This window comes from Bufo gargarizans, unplaced genomic scaffold (genome assembly GCF_014858855.1).
Source record: "Bufo gargarizans isolate SCDJY-AF-19 unplaced genomic scaffold, ASM1485885v1 original_scaffold_1640_pilon, whole genome shotgun sequence".
Classification (NCBI taxonomy): Eukaryota; Metazoa; Chordata; class Amphibia; order Anura; family Bufonidae; genus Bufo; species Bufo gargarizans.
The window spans coordinates 283398-306066 of record NW_025334449.1 but is presented as its reverse complement, the minus strand read 5'-3'; the positions used below and the strand labels follow the sequence as shown (position 1 = coordinate 306066).

Genomic DNA, 22669 nt, shown 5'->3' with positions numbered 1-22669 from the left:
TTTCCGTGTCTGTTCCATTTTTTTTAGCGAAGTTACTCCATTTGCATTCCGTTTTCATATGTCCGAATGTCCGTTCCACAAAAAAGAAACACGTCATATTATTGCCCGCATCATGGACAAGGATAGGACTGTTCTAGTAGGGGCCAGCTGTTCCGTTCCACAAAATATGGGATGCAACCGGAAGTCATCCGTATTTTTTGTGGATCCCTTTTTTGACGACCGCAAAATACATACGGTCGTGTGCATGAACCATTAGGCTAGAGTCTTTTAAATTTCTATGGCTGCCATATTAGGCCTGCATACAACTCAGAGGTCATGTAGAGTTATATTACACTAGTAGTGCATTAGATCTAATACATAGATTTGTAATAAGGAGTAGATTGAGTGCTCTGCTCACCTGTAGCTTTTGCAATCTCTTTTAGTTTTGGTTCTTCAGCAGCTCCGAAGAATATGACATGAATTATTGCACCGCTCGCTAAAATTTGTGGGACACAAATGTTGGTATCATAATTGTCTTCTCCATCTGATAGTAATATGACTTCAGTTCCATCAGATGAGCCATACTGCTTTTTATTTACCTGTGTGGTAACATGGGATATAAAGAATACATATTAACCATCTCTTTAGTCATAGAGGAAAAAATTTTTAGAAGACCAAATTCTTTACTCCTTCCCTTTTCAATTCCTCCAAGCTTATGTTGGCATTTTCGAATCTTTTACATACTGTAACACTACTAAAAACTAAGGGGGTCATTTATTAAGACCAGTGTTTTAGACACCAGTCTTAAAACCCATTTGCGCACCGAAATTATGCCAGCCTCTACATACCTTCGGCGTATCCGGTGCCGGACTTAAATCTAAGACAGCTTCCTTGCTGGCTAAAATTTAGACCATTTTCCACACCTAAACCAGGAGTAAAAAATGCTGAATGAGATGGGCCTGTCCGCCCCTTCCCTATGCCATGCCCCACTTTTTTAGAACTGGGGCAAAAGTGGCAGATTGTGACAGGTTTACTCTCAAAAACTCGTGTTACAGTATATTGGGTTGTAAATGACACCCTAATTCTTTTACATGTTCTTGGTTTAGTAACACCTATGGACACGATCACTTATTTTTTACAATGGTATCGGCACATTTTCCAAGCTGAAATCTGCATGTAAAAAGTACTTAAAATTAGCCTCCTATTGTTTGTAATAAGAATCCGCAATGTAATTTAGTAAAAATGAATGAACAGTTCTGTTTTCAGTGATAGATAACATACTGATTTTCCACACATGGATTAGCTGTCTTAAATGTGTCCTCGGCAAAGCAAACTGGCTGAAATTCCAGGGTCAGCCTCAGATTTCTGCTGTGGATTCCATGGCAAATAATTTATGCTATGTGAACATGACCTAATGCATTCCATACACCATTTCTGCTCTGGATTTTGAAAAGATGTGCACAAGATTTTAGAGGGTGTATCAGTTCTTTAATCATTGCTTTTGTCATTCTCCACAGTGGCACCACTGAGGAAAGAGTTGAGACAACTCCGAAATGCGTCTGGTAGACATAATTGATATCCACACCAGAACGACAGGCACTTTTTGGATTTGTTTAAGTTTTCTCCTATTACCAGCAAGATGTGTGGTTTCCGGAGACATTAGTGAATAACACATGCTGGGAGGAAGCAGGATGTAGTACACCCGCAAACCCGCGAGAGCCAGCATTACATTTATTTAATGAATAAAGACAAGTGGAGAACTAAATATGCAAGTGAATACAACACACTGGGGAGCGGCAAGGCACATCTTGCACAAGCTTTTTTGGGGATATACTCATAAATTCATATACATGTACCCTACCACCCCTGCGGAACAGCCTGCCCATTTCAAAATGACCCTGTGCCTAAGTCCATATAGAAGAGCAGTATTTTTTGAAGCAGTTATATTGCAGGCCTCAACCAATGTTTGGTGGAAACGCAGCCCTGATTCTGTATTTTGTGGAAGCAGGTATATCAAACTCCTGAATCAGTATTTTGTGGAAGCAGGTTTATCAAACCCCTTAATTAGTATTTTGTGGAAGCAGGTATATCGCAGGCCTCAATTAATATTTGGTGGAAACAGGTATATCAAACCCTTTAATCAGTATTTTGTGGAAGCAGGTACATCATAGCCCTCAACCAGTATTTTGTGGAAGGAGGCATATCAAATCCCTTAATCAATTTTCGGTGGAAGCTGATATATCGTAGGCCTCAATCAATATTTGGTGGAAACAGGTATATCAAACCCCTTAATCAGTATTTTGTGGAAGCAGGTATATCACAGCCCTTAATCAGTATTTTGTGGAAGCAGGTGTATATCGCAGGCCTCAATCAATATTTGGTGGAAACAGGTATGTCAAACCCCTTAATCAGTATTTTTGGGAAACAGGTATATCGCAGCCCTCAATAAGTATTTTGTGGAAGCAGACATATCAAACCCCTTAATCAGTATTTTGTGGAAGACGGTATATTGCAGGCCTTAATCAATGTTTGGTGGAAATAGGTATATCGAACCCCTTAATCAGTATTTTGTGGAAGCAGGTATATTGCAGGCCTCAATCCGTATTTTGTGGAAGCAGGTATATCAAAACCCTTAATCAGTATTTTGTGGAAGAAGGTATATCAAACCCCTTAATCAGTATTTTGTGGAAGCAGGTATATCGCAGTCCTCAATTAGTATTTTGTGGAAGCAGGTATATTGCAGGCCTCAATCAATATTTAGTGGAAGTAGGTATATCGAACCCCTTAATCAGTATTTTGTGGAAGCAGGTATAGCGCAGCCCTCAATCAATATTTGGTGGCAGCAGGTATATCAAACCCCATAATCAGTATTTTGTGGAAGCAGGGATATTGCACCCCTCAATCAAAATTTGGTGGAAGCAGGTATATCCAACCCCTTAATCAGTATTTTGTGGAAGCAGGTATATCACACCCCTCAATTATTATTTTTTGCCACAAAAGTTAATATATAAGTATATATAAGTATATAGCACCACCATGTTTATTTAAGGCAACAGGTATATCGCACCCCTTAATTAGTATTTTCTGGAAGAAGGTATATCACACCCGTAAATCATTTTTTGGGAGCAACAGGTATATCACACCCGTTGCAAATAGTTGTTCCAATAGAGCTTGTCCCTCTATATGGCTGCGGTATCGCAGCAGAACCACACACAACTGCTGCACAATACAAATGTACTATAATATACTTTCTATGTTAGAAAGTATATTATAGGTATATCACACCACTCAATCACTTGTTTTGGGGCTACAGGTATATCACACCCGTTGCAATTAGTTGTTCCAATAGCGCTTGTCCCTCTATATAGCTGCAGGTATCACAGAAGAACCGCACACAACTGCTGCACAATAAAAATGTTCTATAATATACTTTATATGTTAGAAAGTATATTATATCACACCCATCAGTATATCACACCTATCGATAGCACACCTATACTAGTCCTTAAAATAACTTTTGTTTCCCTATTAGCTAGCATTTGGTGTCCCTAACAGCCTGTCCCTGCTCCACAAAGCAACTTCTTCCTATACTGGCAAAACACAGAATGTAAAATGGCTGCCAGATCGGGTTCTTTGATAGGGTGGGGGTCTGTCCATGTGCTGAAACGTCTCAATTGGCTATCCTGTCCCACCTGAGATGGATGTGTCATGGGTCAAAGTACAGCACAATGCAAAAGAATATGGCGCCGGCGGACATCGCCATATGTTTGACGAATCGCGAACGAGCAAAGTTCACCGCAAAACGACCGCCGGGCGAACCGCAAGGCCATTTCTAATGATCATAACTTATAAAAGTGTAGTGCACTATTTAAATACATAGTAGGATTGCCAGTCATACTTGATCTTTTTTAGTGTATATATTTTTTCACTGTTCATTTATCCTTTTTTCATACATTAATTTTTTACAAATTTGGTATCCAGCTGCAACAACATTGTGTAGACTCATTAATCTCCTTGCTTTTTATTCCTGTCGCCTTTTGTATGGATTGTAGACCTTCTACGGCATAAATATGGGATTTGCCCTGTAATTTTATGCAGGTTTAAATAGTTTCATTTTATATATCTTTTGTGGTTTCCTTCACATTATATGTTTTCTCTAATTTTAATCTTGACCGGTCAGTGAGTGCCAACTATAATTTTCTAGATTTCATGTATTTTTGACCAGCAGTTCTCAGCAAAACCACTACACTTGAATGAGTCCTGAATATTTGTTGCTGTGGTAGAATAGGGACATTTATTCTTCTCTGTACAGTCTATGTGCAGGTTGACCTCCTGGCTCAGGGGGATAAGTATGGAAGCTGCATGGCCATACAAATTAAGGGTACACTTGTCCCCCTCTGGTCCAGGCAGCTGGCATCCTACAGTCCACATTTGGACCCTCCTCTGCCAGTTATGTACTCCAGATTTATCATTTTATCCTATTAGAAAGATGAATGTTTAAGACATTCATCTTTCTAATAGATGAGCCCCGTAGTAAATTATATTTTTGGTCTTCTGTATCCCTAGTGGAAGCTCTTGGCAGTCACTTATTTCCACAATGTTGTATTGTGGTGACCTCTAGTCTCTATATATAACATTTCAATAATATGATAACTTAGAGAGAAGATGCTTTATTGTACATTACCTGAATGCCGCTCTGAAGTCCAGGACATATATTTGTTCCTCCGCTTGCTACTGTTGGCAGAAGTTTTCTTAGCCGCTCACGATCTACATCACTTTTAATTTGGACTAGCTCTGATTTTACAGTGGGAGCGCTTGAAAATGTCACCACTCCAACGTATGAATCAATTCAAAAACCTGCATAAGTAATACTTCTGCAGCCTGGTTCAAACGTCCAATTCGATTGCTCTGAAGAAAAAAAAAAAATTTAATTACTCTATGTTTTTATTTAAAATATTCCAGGGTTTATCCAATTATATGGGAATAAAATGTATGTCAATGATCAAGATAGGTTCTCATTATTTGGATGTAAACATGAATGTTCCCATCACTGACAGCAGATCTTGGAGTAGAAGAAAGTAGCTACATTTTGAGTATTCAGAGAATAATCTTCATTTGCAGGAAACTCATAGGACCCTATAGCAAAATGGTATGGCCCCCCTTGACTCACCGTTTCCTAGCATGCGCGCGACAATCACTCCCATGCAATACAGGATGCAAAGTGAAGCGCCCCAGTTTTCTGACTAATTGCCTTTTTTTTTTTATTAAGCAGAAGAAAGTTTAATTTTTAAAAATTGTAATAAAGTCTCTCTCTACCACTGCTATGTAGAATAGATACTTTATAAATACAGCACTCATTCTGAGCACCATATTTCTTAATGTATTTACACCAGATAACTGTCAAAAGTACATTGATAAACCCATTTCCCTTCTATTATAAAGCTGGCTGCCTGCAGCCACCACTAGGGGGAGCTCAGTGCATACAAATTTACTCAGTTACCATTTACTGGAATGGATATAATCTCTTTGTATTGTGCTCCTTCTAGTGGTGGCTGCATGAAAATGCATTGTCTTCTTGTCGGGGAAAATTTGTTCCCCTCCTCTCCCTTAACCCCATAGCAGTTGTGTGGTCTGCCTCCATTAAAGGTGCACCGCTAAGATACAGTAAAATATAGTATCAGAGGACTCTAGATTTAGAGAGGTGCTGTCAGGTCATATACTCTGGGGGCAATAATTTCTTTCCCAAGAGAAGACAACAGAACAAAAGGACCAAGGCACTCTGTTGAGCATTGCAGCCTCTTTGTTCTATAGATTGGCATTCTCTGCACCCAGAATTGCTTTATTCCGACAAATGTCTACAAAATTTGAGGCATCTGTTGACAAAAGCTTGGTTTTCCTCTTGGTCTGCATTGAATACATTCTATAATTCTGAGAAATTAGATGCTATAGAGATCACTTACGGCAGCCATGCTTCCAGAGACGTCCAGTACTAATGTCACCACTCTCTCTGAATAATGCAAAAGTGTGACTGTGGGGACAGGAATACTGAGGCCAGGATTTGTATTTGTGGACTTCATATCATTGGAGCTCATGATCACATCCCATGTGCTACGGGAAATTGCATATATTATTTTGCATATTTGGAGCTTCGAGTGTTGTGGTTACTTTCATTACAGAACTTAGTGATCTAAAAGAGAAATCACAGCTGCTCAGATCTTCCAAAAGAAAATGCCTTACACATTGTAAACGTCAGGCTTTACTTATACTTACATCAGGAAGAGCCTGCATGTACATTAACGATTCTCGGACTAACTGATTCTGGTCAGGCACAAAAAGACATCCTTTTTCAAAGAGTCCGGTTTGGAGGTCACGATCACATGGATTAACCGTACAGGTTGTACTTTGACATTTCTGAATTTTGTTCTCACCTGATATATCAACAGAGCATCTGAAAATTACAGTGTAAGACTTAGTTAGTATCAGTATTTATAGTTGTATTTAGACAAAGACTTGTTAGTCATACAAAGTCTAATCTATGTGTATATGATAACTTGCTGGTGAAGTTTTTTTTTAGCATTTGCTTTTTTGAACTCAGCAGGCTACACTTGCAATTCTCAGTTTCCCTGGGTGGGTGACTTGCTGTTATGATGTCTCCCTATACACTACACATGGAGAAAACACAAGATTTTGCTCCCTAACTCTCTCTCACATATGCTATGCTATATTCCAAAGCTTCCAAATGGTCAATTATCAAGGACAGACAATGGTTTAATACAAGCGGTGTTATGGGATAATTTTTTTTTTTTAAAGTGCCTTGAAGAACGAGCCTAAAAAAATTCTCCTTTTAATCTGGAGCAGCAACAGTGCAGTATGGATGTGGAAAGGGAACAGATATAGTGACATGCAATAGTAGTGGAAGCAGAAGCAGCATGCAAGGCTGTAGGTTCGGCTGCCTATAGGTAGTAATAGTAATAGTATTACTGGTAGTGCTAGTAGTGGCAGATGCTTTGTGTTAATAGTGGTGGCAGTAGGGGAGTAGCAGCGAGGAGCAGCAGCAGCCGCTGAGGCAGTGGCGACAGCAGCAGCCATATGGTACATGTTGGCAGGCAGGCAGGCAGCAGCATGAAGGGGGCAACAGCAGCCTTACAGAAGATGATGGTCAGCAGGCTGCAGCAGTGGCATGATGGTGGTGGCATGATGGAGGCAGCCACAGCCATACAGAATATGATGGTCGGCAGGCTGCAGCAGTGGGATGATGGTAGCAGTAAGATGATGAAGGCAGCAACAGTCATACAAAACATGATGGTCAACAGGTCGCAGCAGTGGAATGATGGCAGTGGTGGCATGATGCAGGCTGGCAACAACAGTGGCAAGATCGGCCTCAGCCAGAGGAGTGCGAAAATGCTCCCAAATCCAGGCTTGGTTCATTTTGAGAAAAATTATGTTTTGGACACTGGTGGAGAACAACTTGGTCCATTTGCGTGTCATCACAAACATCCCTCCCACCCCTCCCCCCGTGGAGCTGAAAACCCTCTCTGAGATGACACCAGAGGCTGGGCAAGAAAGTGAACCGCTGTTCCAGTCTGCCAGAGTTTAAGAATCTGGGCATTGAGGTGGGAACTGTAGGCTTGCTGACTGGCCTCAGCCTGGCACAGCACTTGGAAAAATTATCCATCATGTTCAGAAGACTTAAAAGGGGGATGACTCTGCAGGGGGTGGAGAGGGGCCTCCCTTTCATAAGTGCTGACAGCAGGCATCTGCTCGCGGTACGCTACAGCAAGCTGCATATACAGTGTTTCCTGGTAACGTAATTTGGCCTTCCTTTATGTGGGAGGAAAACATTCCCCCATTTTGCTTTGATAGCGAGGGTCTAAAAGCATGGCTATCCAGTAATCATCAGACTGCTTGATGTCAACGATCCATCTGTAACTGCGTAAGCGAGTCTACAGGTTGCTATTCTGGCCAGTGTGCCTGAGGAGCTAGGTCTTTCCAACTCTGCTCCTGACTGAGATGATTGGGTGTCATGGCCGTTGTCACCGACATCGTTCACACCTTCTCCCCTTCACGCGACGTTTCGGGAGAACACACCCCCTTTCTCAAGCATGAGCAATCGGACATGTTCTCCCGAAATGTCGCGTGGAGGAGAGAAGGTGTGAATGATGTCTGTCTCATCGTCCCTCATGATGTACCATTTTATATTGGAATGAAGTAAAGAAATAAAAGAAACAAAAGGTTTTGTACCAGCGACTTGTGAGTATGGCTTCTATTTCTCACTCACATACAATATTGGCACAATGAGGTAAAAAGAACACACATGTCTGCAAGTTTGAAAGACTGTTAGTGCTGGGTTAAGCAGAGCTCCTGGTGTGGACTTGTAATTGATACAGATGACTGAAGTGCTTCATATTATAATGGCATGTGTCTCCCTCATCATCCTCATCCTCTTGCTCCTCCAACTCTGACTCCTCTTCCTCCTCCAGTGGAAGCACCTCCTCCTCCTCTACCATGTGAGTTTCTCATTGTGGGTCCCCAACAGCTACAAATCGGACAACAAGATGCATTAACTGTTCTTCTTCCTCCTCCTTCTTCACAAACTATTGCATAAGAATCAGTGTCTCTTAAAAAATACATATAAAGGGATTAAGGACAACTGCAGCATGAATGGCATGAGCTACCACCACCTAACCTGGAAACCACACATGCTGCTGAAAAGAGGCACAGTCTCCTGGACATTGCCAGCACCTTGAGCAAGCCAGTGCAGTTTTTTAACTCCTTAAGGACACAGCCTTATTTCACCTTAAGGACAAGGCCATTTTTTGCAAATCTGACCAGTGTCACTTTAAGTGGTGATAACTTTAAAACTCTTTTACTTATCCAGGCCATTCTACTATTGTTTTTTCCGTCACATATTGTACTTCATGAGACTGGTAAAATGGAGTAAAAAAAAAAAATCTTTTTTATTTATAAAAAAATACCAAATTTACCAACAATTTGGAAAAAAATTGCAAATTTACAAGTTTCAATTTCTCTACTTCTATAATACATAGTAATACCTCTAAATAATAGTTATTACTTTACATTCCCCATATGTCTACTTCATGTTTGGATCATTTTGGGAATTACATTTTTGTTTTTGGGGACGTTACAAGGGTTAGAAGTAAACTTGAAATTTTTCAGAAATTTTCAAAAACCCAATTTTTAGGGACCAGTTCAGGTCTGAAGTCACTTTGTGAGGCTTACATAATAGAAACCACCCAAAAATGACCCCATTCTAGAAATGACACCCCTCAAGGTATTCAAAACTGATTTTACAAACGTAGTTAACTCTTTAGGTGTTCCACAATAGTTAATGGCAAATGGAGGTAAAATTTCAGAATTTAGATTTTTGGCAAATTTTCCATTTTAATCCATTTTTTCCAGTAGCAAAGCAAGGGTTAACAGCCAAACAAAATTCTATATTTATTGTCCGAATTCTGTAGTTTGCAGAAACACCCCATATGTGGCCATAAACTACTGTACAGGCACACCGTAGGGCGTAGAGGGAAAGGTGCGCGTATGGTTTTTGGAACGCAGATTTTGCTGGACTGATTTATTTACACAATGTCCCATTTGAAACCCCCCTGATGCACCCCTAGAGTAGAAACCCCATAAAAGTGACCCTATCTAAGAAACTGTACCACTCATGGTATTCAAAACAGATTTTTACAAACTTTGTTAACCCTTTAGGTGTTGCACAAAAGTTATTGGCAAATGTAGATGGAAAATTTGCCCAAAAATGTAAATTCTCATATTTCATTTTAATAAATTTTTTCCAGTAACAAAGCACAGGGTTAACAGCAAAAAAAATGCTATATTTATTGCCCCGATACTGTAGTTTGCAGAAACACCCCATATGTAAACATAAACTACTGTACGGGCACACAGTAGGGCGTAGAGGGAAAGGTGCGCAGTGTGGTTTTTGGAAGGCAGATTTTGTTAGACTGGTTTATTTACACCATGTCCCATTTGAAGCCCCCCTGATGCACCCCTAGAGTAGAAACTCCATAAAAGTGACCCCATTTTGAAAAGTACGGGATAAGGTGGCAGTTTTGTTGGGACTATTTTTAGGGTACATATGATTTTTGGTTTATCTATATTACATTTTTGTGATGTAAGGTTACCAGAAATAGAAATTCTGAAATTTCATCTCCATTTGCTAATAACTCTTGTGGAACACCTAAAGGGTTAATGACGTTTGTAAAATCAGTTTTGGATACCTTAAGAGGTGTAGTTTCTTAGATGGGGTTGCTTTTATGGAGTTTTTACTCTAGGAGTACATCAGGGGGGCTTCAAATGGGACATGGTGCAAAAAAAAAAGGCCATCAAAATCTGCCTTCCAGGAACCATACAGCATTACATTTCCTTCTGCGTCCTGCCGTTTGGTCATACAGCAGTTTACAACCACATATGGGGTGTGTCTATAAACTGCAGTATGAGGGTAATAAATATTAAGTTTTATTTGGCTGTTAACCCTTATTTTGTTATTGGAAAAAAACGGATTAAAAGGCAAAATTTGCCCAAAAATTGCAGTTTTGGCACAGTTTTTTTTTTTTACCGTGTTCATCTGAGGGGTTAGGGGGGTATTTTTATAGAGCAGATTCTTAAGGATGCTGCGATACCTAATAATGGTGTACTTTTTTTCTATTTATTTATGTTTTACACTATATTATCTTTTTATAAACAAAAAAAACATTTTTTTTCAGTTTTTAGCTAATTATCTTAGATATTAAATTTTTTCCGGGATGAGAGGATGGTTTATTTGGCACTATTTTGGGGGGCATATGACTTTTGGATCGCTTGCCATTACAATTTTTGTGATGTAAGGTGACAAAAAAAAATTTTTTTTGCATCGTTTTTATTTTATTTTTTTGACCGTGTTCATCTAAGAGGTTAGGGGGGTATTTTTATATAGCAGATTATTACGGACGCGGCGATACCTAATGTGTCAAATATAATTTTTTTGTTTTTTTTTTGTTTTAGTGTCTCAAGTCTGAGAACCAGTTTTTTATCTGATTGTTAGTGGCTAAATTGGGATATAAATTTAGTATTCCATGAAAGTGTGGTACTCCCTGACGCAACCAATAATGCAGAGGCCCGGATGATCGGGGCACGTGTCACACTGAGTAGTGGTGTCCTTCCGTATCCCCCTCCTGCGAAACACTCTGCACTTTGGAAAGTGTTGGCCAGGGATGATCTGGGAGCCTACAGTTGCCGAGGTACCCCGGTCAGAAAAGGTCAGGGCCTTGAGGACTGCCTGAAAGAACTGAAGGAATGTCCCTGTGTTGCCAGCGCTTCAGGACAGCACAAAAGAGTTGTAGAAGGCAACCTGTACCAAGTAGACCGCAACTTTTTTGTACCATGCCCGGGTTTTGCGCATGGCGTTATATGGCTTGAGGACTTGATCAGGGAGATCAACTCCTCCCATATACCGATAGTCGACCATACAATCGGGCTTGAGGACCGTTGCCGCGGTACCTCGCACAGGGACAGGGGTGATGCCTTTACCATGAATTGTGGACAGTACAAGGACTTGCCGCTTGTCCTTATATCTGACCAGCAACAGGTTTCCAGTGGTAAGGGCACGGGTCTCACCCCTGGGGATAGGTACCTGGAGGGGGTAGGTAGGGAGGCCGTGTTGATTTTTCCACACGGTCCTACAAGCTGACGTGGATCTGGCGGCGAGGGACTGGAACAAGGGGATACTGGTATAAAAGTTATCCACGTACAGGTGGTAACCCTTATCTAGCAGAGTGGGGGGACATTCTGGGAGTTGAATACGGGAATCTCGCCCCTCGTACACACGAAACTTGTAAGTGTACCCTGAGGTACTCTCACAAAGTTTGTACAGCTTCACGCCATACCTCGCCCACTTAGAGGGAACATACTGGCGGAAAAGGAGTCTCCCCTTGAACGCAATGAGAGACTCATCAACTGCGACTTCCCTTCCAGGTACGTAGGCCTGTACAAATTTGGCCCCAAAGTGATCGATGACTGGCCTGATTTTGTAAAGGCGGTCATAGGCAAGATCACCTTGGGGGAGGGGGACATGCTGCATTATCTGAATAATGCAGGCATTTCCGGATGGCCTCAAACCGGGAGCGTGTCATGGCCGTACTGTAAAGTGGGGCCTGGTAGAGGATGTCCCCACTCCAGTAATGCCTGACACTAGGTTTCTTGACTAGGCCCATATGCAGCACGAGGACCCAAAATGTCCTCATCTCGGCTGCACTGACTGAAGTCCAGCCACCGGGCCTAGCCAAAAATGAGCCCGGGTGTTGAGCAACAAACTGTTGGGCATACAGGTTTGTTTGCTCCACCATTAGATTTACAAAGTGGTCACTGAAAAAAAATACTAAAAAAGTTGTATTCAGTGAAGCCCACTGTGGAAATCTGGATTCCTGATTGGCCTACAAAATCAGGAATCACAGGGCTCATAACGCTCTGGGGTATACCAGAGAAGTTCACCTGGAGGGCGCTTCGGTGGATTTAACTGGTGGGCCGGAAAACTAGTACGAGCCTCAAAGCTGCTCGTACTAGGGTGGGCCACAGGGTCCCTAGCATGGCGTTCCCCTTGCTCCGCCTGGTGGTGTCTCCGCCGCCTTGGGGGCTCATCATCATCGCTAGTTGATAAGACGCGGATGACAAAAGGAAAGTGGGGTCATCCTTGTCCTCGCTGGGACTCTCGGAGGCAATCTGGGTGTATGCCTCCTCGGCCTTGAACATCCGGTGGGCCATAGGGGAGTGTGTGTCTGCGTGTGTGTGTGTGTAAATCTTATTTGGTGTGCGTGTGTGTGTGGGCACGGGTGTTCGCGAACTCACCATAAACCTAACAGATAATAAAAAAAGACTAACTAAAAAAAAAGGGGAAAAAATGTGAAAAAAAATATATATATTTAAAATCACTGATCAAACATCCGAAGTTGATCAGCGGTGGGGTGTGTGATGCGCTAACAGTGGCCGGACGCTAAGAGTGCCGGCCACAGTCAGCGTACGCACACACACAAAAAAAAAATGCCTGCCCCCCAAAAAAGTTGTGGGGGGGGAGGGGGGCAAGTGGCAGCACCCCTGGGGGGTCTAGGGTCACACAGCTGTGCTGTGGACCCCAGACACCCAATTTAGGGTGACGCAACCAAAACTTTTTTTTTTTTCAACTAACTTTCCCTAAATATCCCTGCCTAATCTAACTTGTCCCTAGCCTTTCCCTAAATACCTTTTGGTGCTGGGGGTGCTGGGGCACAGATGGGGTGCTGACTGGATCTGATCTCTGCACAGATGTCGGGTGCTGGCTCTGAGACACGATGTAGCGCTCCTCTCTTCTCAGGCTCCTGGATTGAAAAGAAGGAAGTGAGGAGCGCTGCAATGATTTGAACCTCCCACCCGCCGAGCCGACCAATGAGAGGCGACCCTGAAAGGTGATGTCATCATCACCTCTCAAGATCGCAGGATGGTGATTGGTGGTGTATTATCACACCACCGATCACCATCCTGTTCCGGGTTATCGGGTCGCCAGAGACCCGAATAACCCGGAAACGCAGCAAACCACAGGTCTGAATTGACCTGCGGTTTGCTGTGATCACCTACACGGGAGGGGGGGGGGGGGGTCACAGGCCCCCCCCCTCACATTTAGACAAGGTGCTTGCTCAATGATTTGAGGAGGCATCGGGTGCCGATCACCCCTCGCCGAGAGGCGGTGATCGGAAATACATAGGACGTACCGGTACGCCCTGTGTCCTTAAGGATCGTGAAATCAGGGCCCGCCCTATGTTCGGAACAGGTCAAAAAGCCATGGAGGAAACATGTGCTATTTCCCCTAGGTTCAGGGTAGCCAGAATGTTGCGGCCCTTGTTGCTGACCACCTTGCCCAGTTGGAGACAGAGGGGTGACAGCCATCGGAATGTTTACTGCTTGATGTACTTTAGCAACTGATCACCGTTGCGGTTAATCTCACCTAGGTCGATCACTGCGTGGCAACACTTGACTTGACACATATGATAGGAAGAAGGTGTAGTGGGAGCAACCCTGTGCCCTGCTGCTGTTGAGGACAGCAAGCATCAATAGAAGAGGAAACAGAAGAGATGGATAAGTGACTGGTGTGGGAGCCAGGGTGACACAATCATGGAGGGGTCAAAAGGACCTTGCCTCGTTGCTGAGGTGCTGCCTTGCCGCTGCCGAAAAAAACATTGTTCCAGTGGGTCATGAAAGACATGTACTGTTCCCATAACAGCTGCTCCAGCTGTCCACCATGGAGTGTAGCTTGCCGTACAGTGAGAATTGCAAGGAGTGGCCCATGTACTCCACCACTTGAGAGTATAAGGCACTTCTACAATGATACTGCAGCAAATGTATCACCAGCAACATAGCCAGGTGAAGAAAAGTTTTTTTCATAGCCAAACATTCTGTTATAGATGTCTCATGATGGAGCCAAGGACAAAGAAGAGTCTTAGAAGGAGAATAAAAAGGTTATGGTAATAATGATGACAGATATCATATTGCTTGAGGATGCGAGTTGGCTTCCACAAACAGGACCAGGAGAAGGAAGACAGACTTGCTTTGATTGGGAATGTTGGCCAGTTGTATTTTCCCAAAGGATCTGGTGCTGCCACCTTATGTGCTGCAATAGACTTCTGGTACTTATAATTGTGTTTGAACAGCCACTGCTTATTTTAGTCCTGCATATCTTGCACACGGCTGTGGTTTTGTGCCTGCCTTGTGGAGAAAAAAACACCATATGGTAGTTACTCACACAGAGCTACAGGCAGCCAACCTCAGCTTAGGTCTGGCACATTTTGGGCCCAACCCACCCATAGTGTAAGCTGCATCACCAGATCCCAAAGCAGACATGGCCCTAACTGTTCTTTGGGAGGCACGTCCCCCCTGTTCCTTATTTCTGCCGCCACTCCCTTCTTAGCACCCCAATCCAGCTCCCATGTCCACTACAGCACACAATTGTCATTGGAGTACTCACCCTCCCTGTCAATTTTATCAGACTGTGAATATTCATGGTGGACTCCTGGTCCCGCCTACTCTGCATTTTCCCTGACTGCCACTGTTGCTGCCACTATTACAACCACCATCAATACAGCTATGCATGGGTTCCCCAGCCTTCTCCCGAACCTCCTCCTAAGGGCAGCCCAAACGGTGACTGCTCTCACACAAGTCATCAACAAGGAGACTCTCTTGACTATCTGCTGTAGGGCGTTGTACGGTTTTCTTGGCACTTCTTAGGAAAAAGGAAGGCGCTCCAATAGTAAGGGGCAGTGAAGACTCCACTGGAAGTCTTCTCTGTGGCTGTAAGGAGGAGGAGCAGGAGAAACACTGTGACCCCTGGGTCCAGGGCACGGTGTCAGACTCTGAAGTCACCTTCATTTCATCCTGCTGCGACTAAGAGGAGGATTAAGACATACAATGCACAATCTCATACTCTTTCTCCTCAAATATAATGTTCCGCCTTTCCAAAGCAAGCAGGGGCAACTGTGCTCTACTACTACTTCTGGATGGATAGCTGGTGCTGCTGCTACCCACATTCTGGCTCTTGGTCTTTCGTTTGGAACCTTTCCATAGCCCTGACATTTTTGGGTCTCACAGATAATGTTGTGTGTTACCCTGTGTATTAGTGTAGTAATCACATATATGCTGGTTTGAATATAGTCAACAACCCCTAAATAAAAAAGGCACCTTATGGAGACAATAAAGGTAAGCGGATTTAGGACTAAATTTAGACCTAAATTCTTATCACTCACAGATAATTTAGTGAAATAGCCTGTGTATTGGTGTTTTAATCATCTATATGCTGGTTTAATTAAACTAAACAGCCACCCCCCCCCCCCCCCAAAAAAAATAAATATATATATATAATAAATTCCAACCATCTGGAGAAAGAAAGAAAGAAAGAAAAGGAAATGGCTGATAATATCACATTATGGGAAAACACATTGTGTATTGGTGTAGTGAACAACTATGTGCTGGTTTAATTCAACCACCCCCAAATTTTTTATTCCAACAGTGTGGAGAAAAAAAAAATGGAAATGATTGGGATCTGACGTTTACTATCATGTAATCACGCACAGATAATTTAGTCCACTACCCAGTGTATTGATGTAGTGATCAACTATATTGTTTAATTCAATTGAATAACTCCAAAACAACTTGGAGCTATGTGGAGAAATAAATGAATGGAAATGGATGATTGAGGCCTGACGCTCAGGCCTAAGGTAGTCATTCACATATAATTTGGTGCACTATCCAGTGTTTTGGTGTAGTGAATGTCTTTATGCTGGTTTTTTTCAATTGAACAACCCCTCAAAAAATTTGGAACCGGGTGGAGAAAGAAATATATGGAAATGGATTATTGAGGCCTGACGCTTAATATCACATTATCACTCACAGATCATTTGTTGCACTACCCTGTGTATTGGTATACTGATCACCTATATGCTGGTTTAATTAACTTGAACAATCCCCCAAAAATAATTAAAATTCCAACCATGTGGAGAAAGCAATAAATGAAAATGGATGATCGAGGCCTGATGGTTAATATCATGTTATCACTCACAGGTAATTTGTTGCACGACCCTGTGTATTGGTGTACTGATCACCTATATTCTGCTTATTAATTTAACACCCAAAAAAATTTAGCCGTGTGGGGATAGAATAAATAGAAACAGATGAATAAGGGCCAGGCCTGATGCCTAATAGCACATTATCATGCACAGATAATAACTTAAAACAAAAAATTAAATATGCGAGATGCCCTGACAGGGAGTTCACACTAGTATTCTATGTGCTATAGAATTGATTAATGGTAGAACATTTGTTATACAGTTTTGTGCTTATTCCATTTACCCCCCCCCCCCCCCCCCCCAAAAAAAAACGGATTTCTATTAACATGGGGAAAAAATGAAAGTAATGTAAGGTAGCTTCTTTTGAGGTTTGCAGCTGCTGCATTTGTGCTAGGAGGCAAATCCAGGCTAAGCTCCTCACTCCTCGCCCCCTGGCTGACAGCTTTCCTTGCCTGTCCCTATTCTACACACACAATTCTCCTTCTTTGTAATTTTTGCCTTTCTCTTCAATGTCCCTGGCAGTAGAATACAACAAGCTTAATTGTTTTTTCACTTTCTCTGATTCCTTAAGATTATTTTTCTGGCAGACACTGTAAGACCCAACCATCCTCATTCACAGCCCAGCACAGAATTTGGTTCTGCTCAATTTACTAGGGCACCTCCCTGCCTGCTGATTCACTGATTTGCTCATCCAAGCTGTCTGTCGGCCAGGGAGCCAATTAGGGCAAACCCTCCCTCTAACTTCCTCTCAGGGTCATGTGAGCACCCTTCTTCTTCCCTAGTGCTTTTTTTCCCAGTGACATGAGCAGTAAAATGGTGCTATGCAACATTTCCTGGATTTGTCTGAAAAGAGCCTGAAAAAGTTCAAGTTTGTCTGTCATCTGAAAAATTGCAGCGTTCATGCCAAACCTGATTCAGTACGAACTGTTTCACTCATTTTTAATTTTTTTTTTTGAGATTTTGAAACAGATGGCCTATCCTAATAGGTAGGGGCCTTCTCAAACAGCTAATTGGCAGGGGTCCCGGGTGTCAGACCCCCACTGATCAGATACTGATCCTGAGGATAGGTCATCGGTATCAAAATCTCGGAAAACCCCTTTAAGTCAGGCCATTACCCAGTAAGACACATTTTCCACCCTAGGCAACTAACTCACCTCGTAGCTTCCACTTCACGATTTGTTGCAGCATAGTAAGGTGTATCTAAGTTGTACTCATCAAAAACACCCCAACGGAGGTGAGCCCATTCATGGACAAATACTTTACCTGAAAGTTAGATTAAAAAAATCTTTCATTATAGTTACAGCATTACACAACTGTGAATTTACAGTATAAGGATTATTCTTTTAAACTTCTTGAAACAGGTTGCATAAGTTTTAACACTAGCCCTCATTGAAATGAAATGGTTTAGTTATATGATTTCTCATGTATATTAGTTCCTAGTAGCATTAAAATGTTATGTATCTGATAATCACGCATTTACCCCTTCCCTACATTTGATGTAAGATGTCTACATTCCTGCCTTATCTCTTTTGGTTCATTACTCCAGTTTCTCATGAAATCAATTTGACATAATTTCATAACGCGCTACAAAAACCGTTAACAGGGATCCACTCATAACAAAACCACTGGGTGGCTTCACAGCCCTAGATATTCTTGTGACACAATACAGTATGTCAAAGTCAATGCTGTTTTGAATAGGTGGTCATCTGGTTACACATATATGAGAACATGTTTAGCTCCTTGTCTTGTCTAGGAAATTCAAGAAAGGATACATCCGTACATGAAAGTTCTCAGTGGAAAACAGTTCCTGCAAAATGGCACACATTTACTGCTTGGTGATTGTGGGGGCACAGAATCCTCCCATTAAACAGAAAAAAAAGTTATCAAAAATGTATGTGTACCACAAAATATTACCAACAAGGACAGATCCTCCCACAAAAAACAAGTACCCATGCAACTCTGTCACTGGCAAAATAAAAATGTATGGTTCTGTTCTTCCATCTTCCATGCCCCGACTTGTTTACTTCTGTCCAGGTATTGATTGGGTTATGTGCACTGCTGGAGCCAATGACTGGCTTTGGCAGTGACATGCCCTCAAGTGGCACATCACCACTAGGTCACATGCCACATGGGGACATGTCACCACTGAAACCAGTGATGGACTGCAGCGGTGCATGTGATTATTTCCATACCTGGCCATAATTAAGCATGCCAGGAAATGGAAGATGGCAGAATTAGAGCCAGGGTGCATGACTGGAGCAGCTGGGAGCAGTTATGCATTTTTCTTTAGATGATCCATGCTAGGAACCATGTTAATTGCTAATACTGTCATTTCCAGAAAACCAGTTTAAGTCCAATAGAATGAAGCAAATGTGGTATAACTTGGTGATCTACACCATCAAACACCGCAGAGAGATCAAGAAGAATCAACAAGTAGGAGATGCAGGAGGGAAGGTATCAATTCTACTAGGAGACTGGGTCATGATTTCCTGACAGATGTAAATTTTTGCTTGACCAGGTCTTCGGCACAGAGGTCTGTAATAGGCATATGAACTTTATGACTAAAGAAGTGAAAAGCATTGAACATGAACAATCATTTTGAAATTTTGGATATTGATGAGAAGAGATGGTGTTTAGGCCTGAAATAGGCTTGTTTGGCACTGTGAAGATTTATAGGTTGGTTTTGAAAAAGTACTTGTGGGACTATAGCTCCTCCCACAAACCACAAGCCCTCACACAACTCTATCAGTGAAAATATAAAAAAGTTATGGATCTCAGGACATCAGTGGCAAAAATAAATATTTTTTAAGTATATCTATTATGTAAAAGCAGTAAAATCTAAAACGTTATATACATTTGATTTTGCAGGAAATCAAATCAAATCCCAGAATGAAGGTAACATGTAATTTATTCTGCAAGGTGAATGTTATAAAAAATTGTGTTTACGTCATAAAAAATGCCACTGGAAAATACAACTTCTGCCACAATAAAAAACAAGTCCTCATATGTCTTTGTTGGCTGGAGTGGTTAATGAGTCTAAAACCTGTGTAAGCTGCTTGAAAATATCTAAAGTTGGTGCCCATATCAAAGACAACAATAAGAGCATTTCTTAATTTCTTTTAGTGATAACTAGTTAAATGGTCACTAACTTTTAACACAACTTTGCATAAATCAATAATACAAGCGATCATCAGTGGCGTAGCTAGAAATGACTGGGTCCCACAGCAAATTTTTGAATAGGGCCCCCAGTAATTTTTTCGCAACCCCTTCCTTTTCATGCCATCCTCATTCCTGTGGCTAGTAAAGATCGCTCTCTCAGACCAGGCCCGGCAGCTGTTCCATTTGTTTCCTACACTGTCTATACTGTCACTGTATATCATTTAATTGTGTAATACTGTGGAGGGGGCCCTGACAAAATCTTTTAGTCCTCCTCCTCCTGGATGGGCCCCTTTTGGATCAGGGCACCAAAGCAGCCGCTTCCCCTGCTTCCCCTATAGCTACGCCTCTGGCGATCATAAAAAAAAAAATGGTAATATATCTTATCACTAGTATTGAGCAAACCCAAACTGTAAAGTTCGGGTCCGTACCGAACTTTACGATTTTTGTTACCCGGACTCGAATCCGAACTTTGCCGGAAAATTTTGGGTTTGAATTCGGTGTTCAGGCATTTAATAAAGCTTGTTGAAAGGCTGCAGTGCAGCCAATCAACAAGCTTTTAAGCTGTGTGCCCTTAGAAGCCATCACAGCCATGCCTACTAATGGCATGGCTGTGATTGGCCGGTGCATCATGCGACCCAGCCTCTATATAAGCTGGATCACGTGTAGCACCGCCCATCTCTTCTTCTTCCAGGATAAAAACATCACTCTTTTGGTCAGCTGAAAAACAGCCTGTTTCAGTTTATTCGTTGTTTTTATTAAATTGAATGCTCAAAATTTTTTTTGTCTGACTCCCATTTCTTCTTGTTACATGTTGAAGCTCTACTTGGAACCTTGTTAAGATCCAGCCATGCTAAATATGATTTTTTGCCATTTTTCAAGTGGTCTTAAACTTTTGATCAGGACTGTATAACTGTTATATTTTGTGTTCACAGAAGCAGAAAAAGATAATATGCCTTTAAGATTCATATAAGGTAAGCTCAGTGACACAGCAGAAACAGAAAGCATAGTGTTAATCTGTCTAGACCAATCACAGCCAGTTTCTCATACAGCAAGAGTTTTCACCAATTACAGCCAGCCTCACAAACAGCCTGTCTGGGAATTCCCCCAGCTCCTGCTGCTAGAATCATTATTCACCAGAGACAGGAGCTGAAGAGACATTCACTCCACTAAGAGCTGAGTTTTATGGGAACAAAAGGCCAATATAGGTATTTAAAATAAGTTATATAAATGTTCATATTGTTAGTATTTAGAACTGTATACTGAACTAGATATATATATATATATATATATATATATATATATATATACACAGTACAGACCAAAAGTTTGGACACACCTTCTCATTCAAAGAGTTTTCTTTATTTTCATGACTATGAAAATTGTAGATTCACACTGAAGGCATCAAAATTATGAATTAACACATGTGGAATTATATACATAACAAAAAAGTGTGAAACGACTGAAAATATGTCATATTCTAGGTTCTTCAAAGTAGCCACCTTTTGCTTTGATTACTGCTTTGCAAACTCTTGGCATTCTCTTGATGAGCTTTAAGAGGTAGTCACCTGAAATGGTCTTCTAACAGTCTTGAAGGAGTTCCCAGAGATGCTTAGCACTTGTTGGCCCTTTTGCCTTCACTCTGCGGTCCAGCTCACCCCAAACCATCTCGATTGGGTTCAGGTCCGGTGACTATGGAGGCCAGGTCATCTGGCGCAGTACTCCATCACTCTCCTTCATGGTCAAATAGCCCTTACACAGCTTGGAGGTGTGTTTGGGGTCATTGTCCTGTTGAAAAATAAATGATAGTCCAACTAAACGCAAACCGGATGGAATAGCCTGCCGCTGCAAGATGCTGTGGTAGCCATGCTGGTTCAGTATGCCTTCAATTTTGAAATAAATCCCCAACAGTGTCACCAGCAAAGCACCCCCACACCATCACACCTCCTCCTCCATGATTCACGGTGGGAACCAGGCATGTAGAGTCCATCCGTTCACCTTTTATGCGTTGCACAAAGACACGGTGGTTGTAACCAAAGATCTCAAATTTGGACTCATCAGACCAAAGCACAGATTTCCACTGGTCTAATGTCCATTCCTTGTGTTCTTTAGCCCAAACAAGTCTCTTCTGCTTGTTGCCTGTCCTTAGCAGTGGTTTCCTAGCAGATATTCTACCATGAAGGCCTGATTCACACAGTCTCCTCTTAACAGTTGTTCTAGAGATGTGTCTGCTGCTAGAACTCTGTCTGGCATTGACCTGGTCTCTAATCTGAGCTGCTGTTAACCTGCGATTTCTGAGGCTGGTGACTCAGATGAACTTATCCTCCGCAGCAGAGGTGACTCTTGGTCTTCCTTTCCTGGGGCGGTCCGCATGTGAGCCAGTTTCTTAGTAGCGCTTGATGGTTTTTGTGACTGCACTTGGGGACACTTTCAAAGTTTTCCCAATTTTTCGGACTGACTGACCTTCATTTCTTAAAGTAATGATGGCCACTCGTTTTTTTTTACTTAGCTGCTTTTTTCTTGCCATAATACAAATTCTAACAGTGTATTCAGTAGGACTATCAGCTGTGTATCCACCTGACTTCACCACAACGCAACTGATGGTCCCAACCCACTTTATAAGGCAAGAAATCCCACTTATTAAACCTGACAGGGCACACCTGTAAAGTGAAAACCATTTCAGGTGACTACCTCTTGAAGCTCATCAAGAGAATGCCAAGAGTGTGCAAAGCAGTAATCAAAGCAAAAGGTGGCTACTTTAAAGAACCTAGAATATGACATATTTTCAGTTGTTTCACACTTTTTTGTTATGTATATAATTCCACATGTGTTAATTCATAGTTTTGATGCCTTCAGTGTGAATCTACAATTTTCATAGTCATGAAAATAAAGAAAACTCTTTGAATGAGAAGGTGTGTCCAAACTTTTGGTCTGTA

The 22669-nt window shown here is 41.9% G+C and overlaps 1 protein-coding gene across 1 annotated transcript in view; it reads right to left on the bottom strand.

The window, feature by feature from the left end:
* LOC122923480 (calcium-activated chloride channel regulator 1-like) overlaps positions 1-22669 on the bottom strand; it is a 75971-nt gene that overhangs the window by 34586 nt on the left and 18716 nt on the right. Inside the window, 8 exon segments of the mRNA XM_044274299.1 lie at positions 398-578; positions 4664-4827; positions 4830-4887; positions 5940-6095; positions 6097-6129; positions 6131-6166; positions 6250-6427; positions 17732-17840. Coding sequence (XP_044130234.1) covers positions 398-578; positions 4664-4827; positions 4830-4887; positions 5940-6095; positions 6097-6129; positions 6131-6166; positions 6250-6427; positions 17732-17840 — 915 coding nt within the window.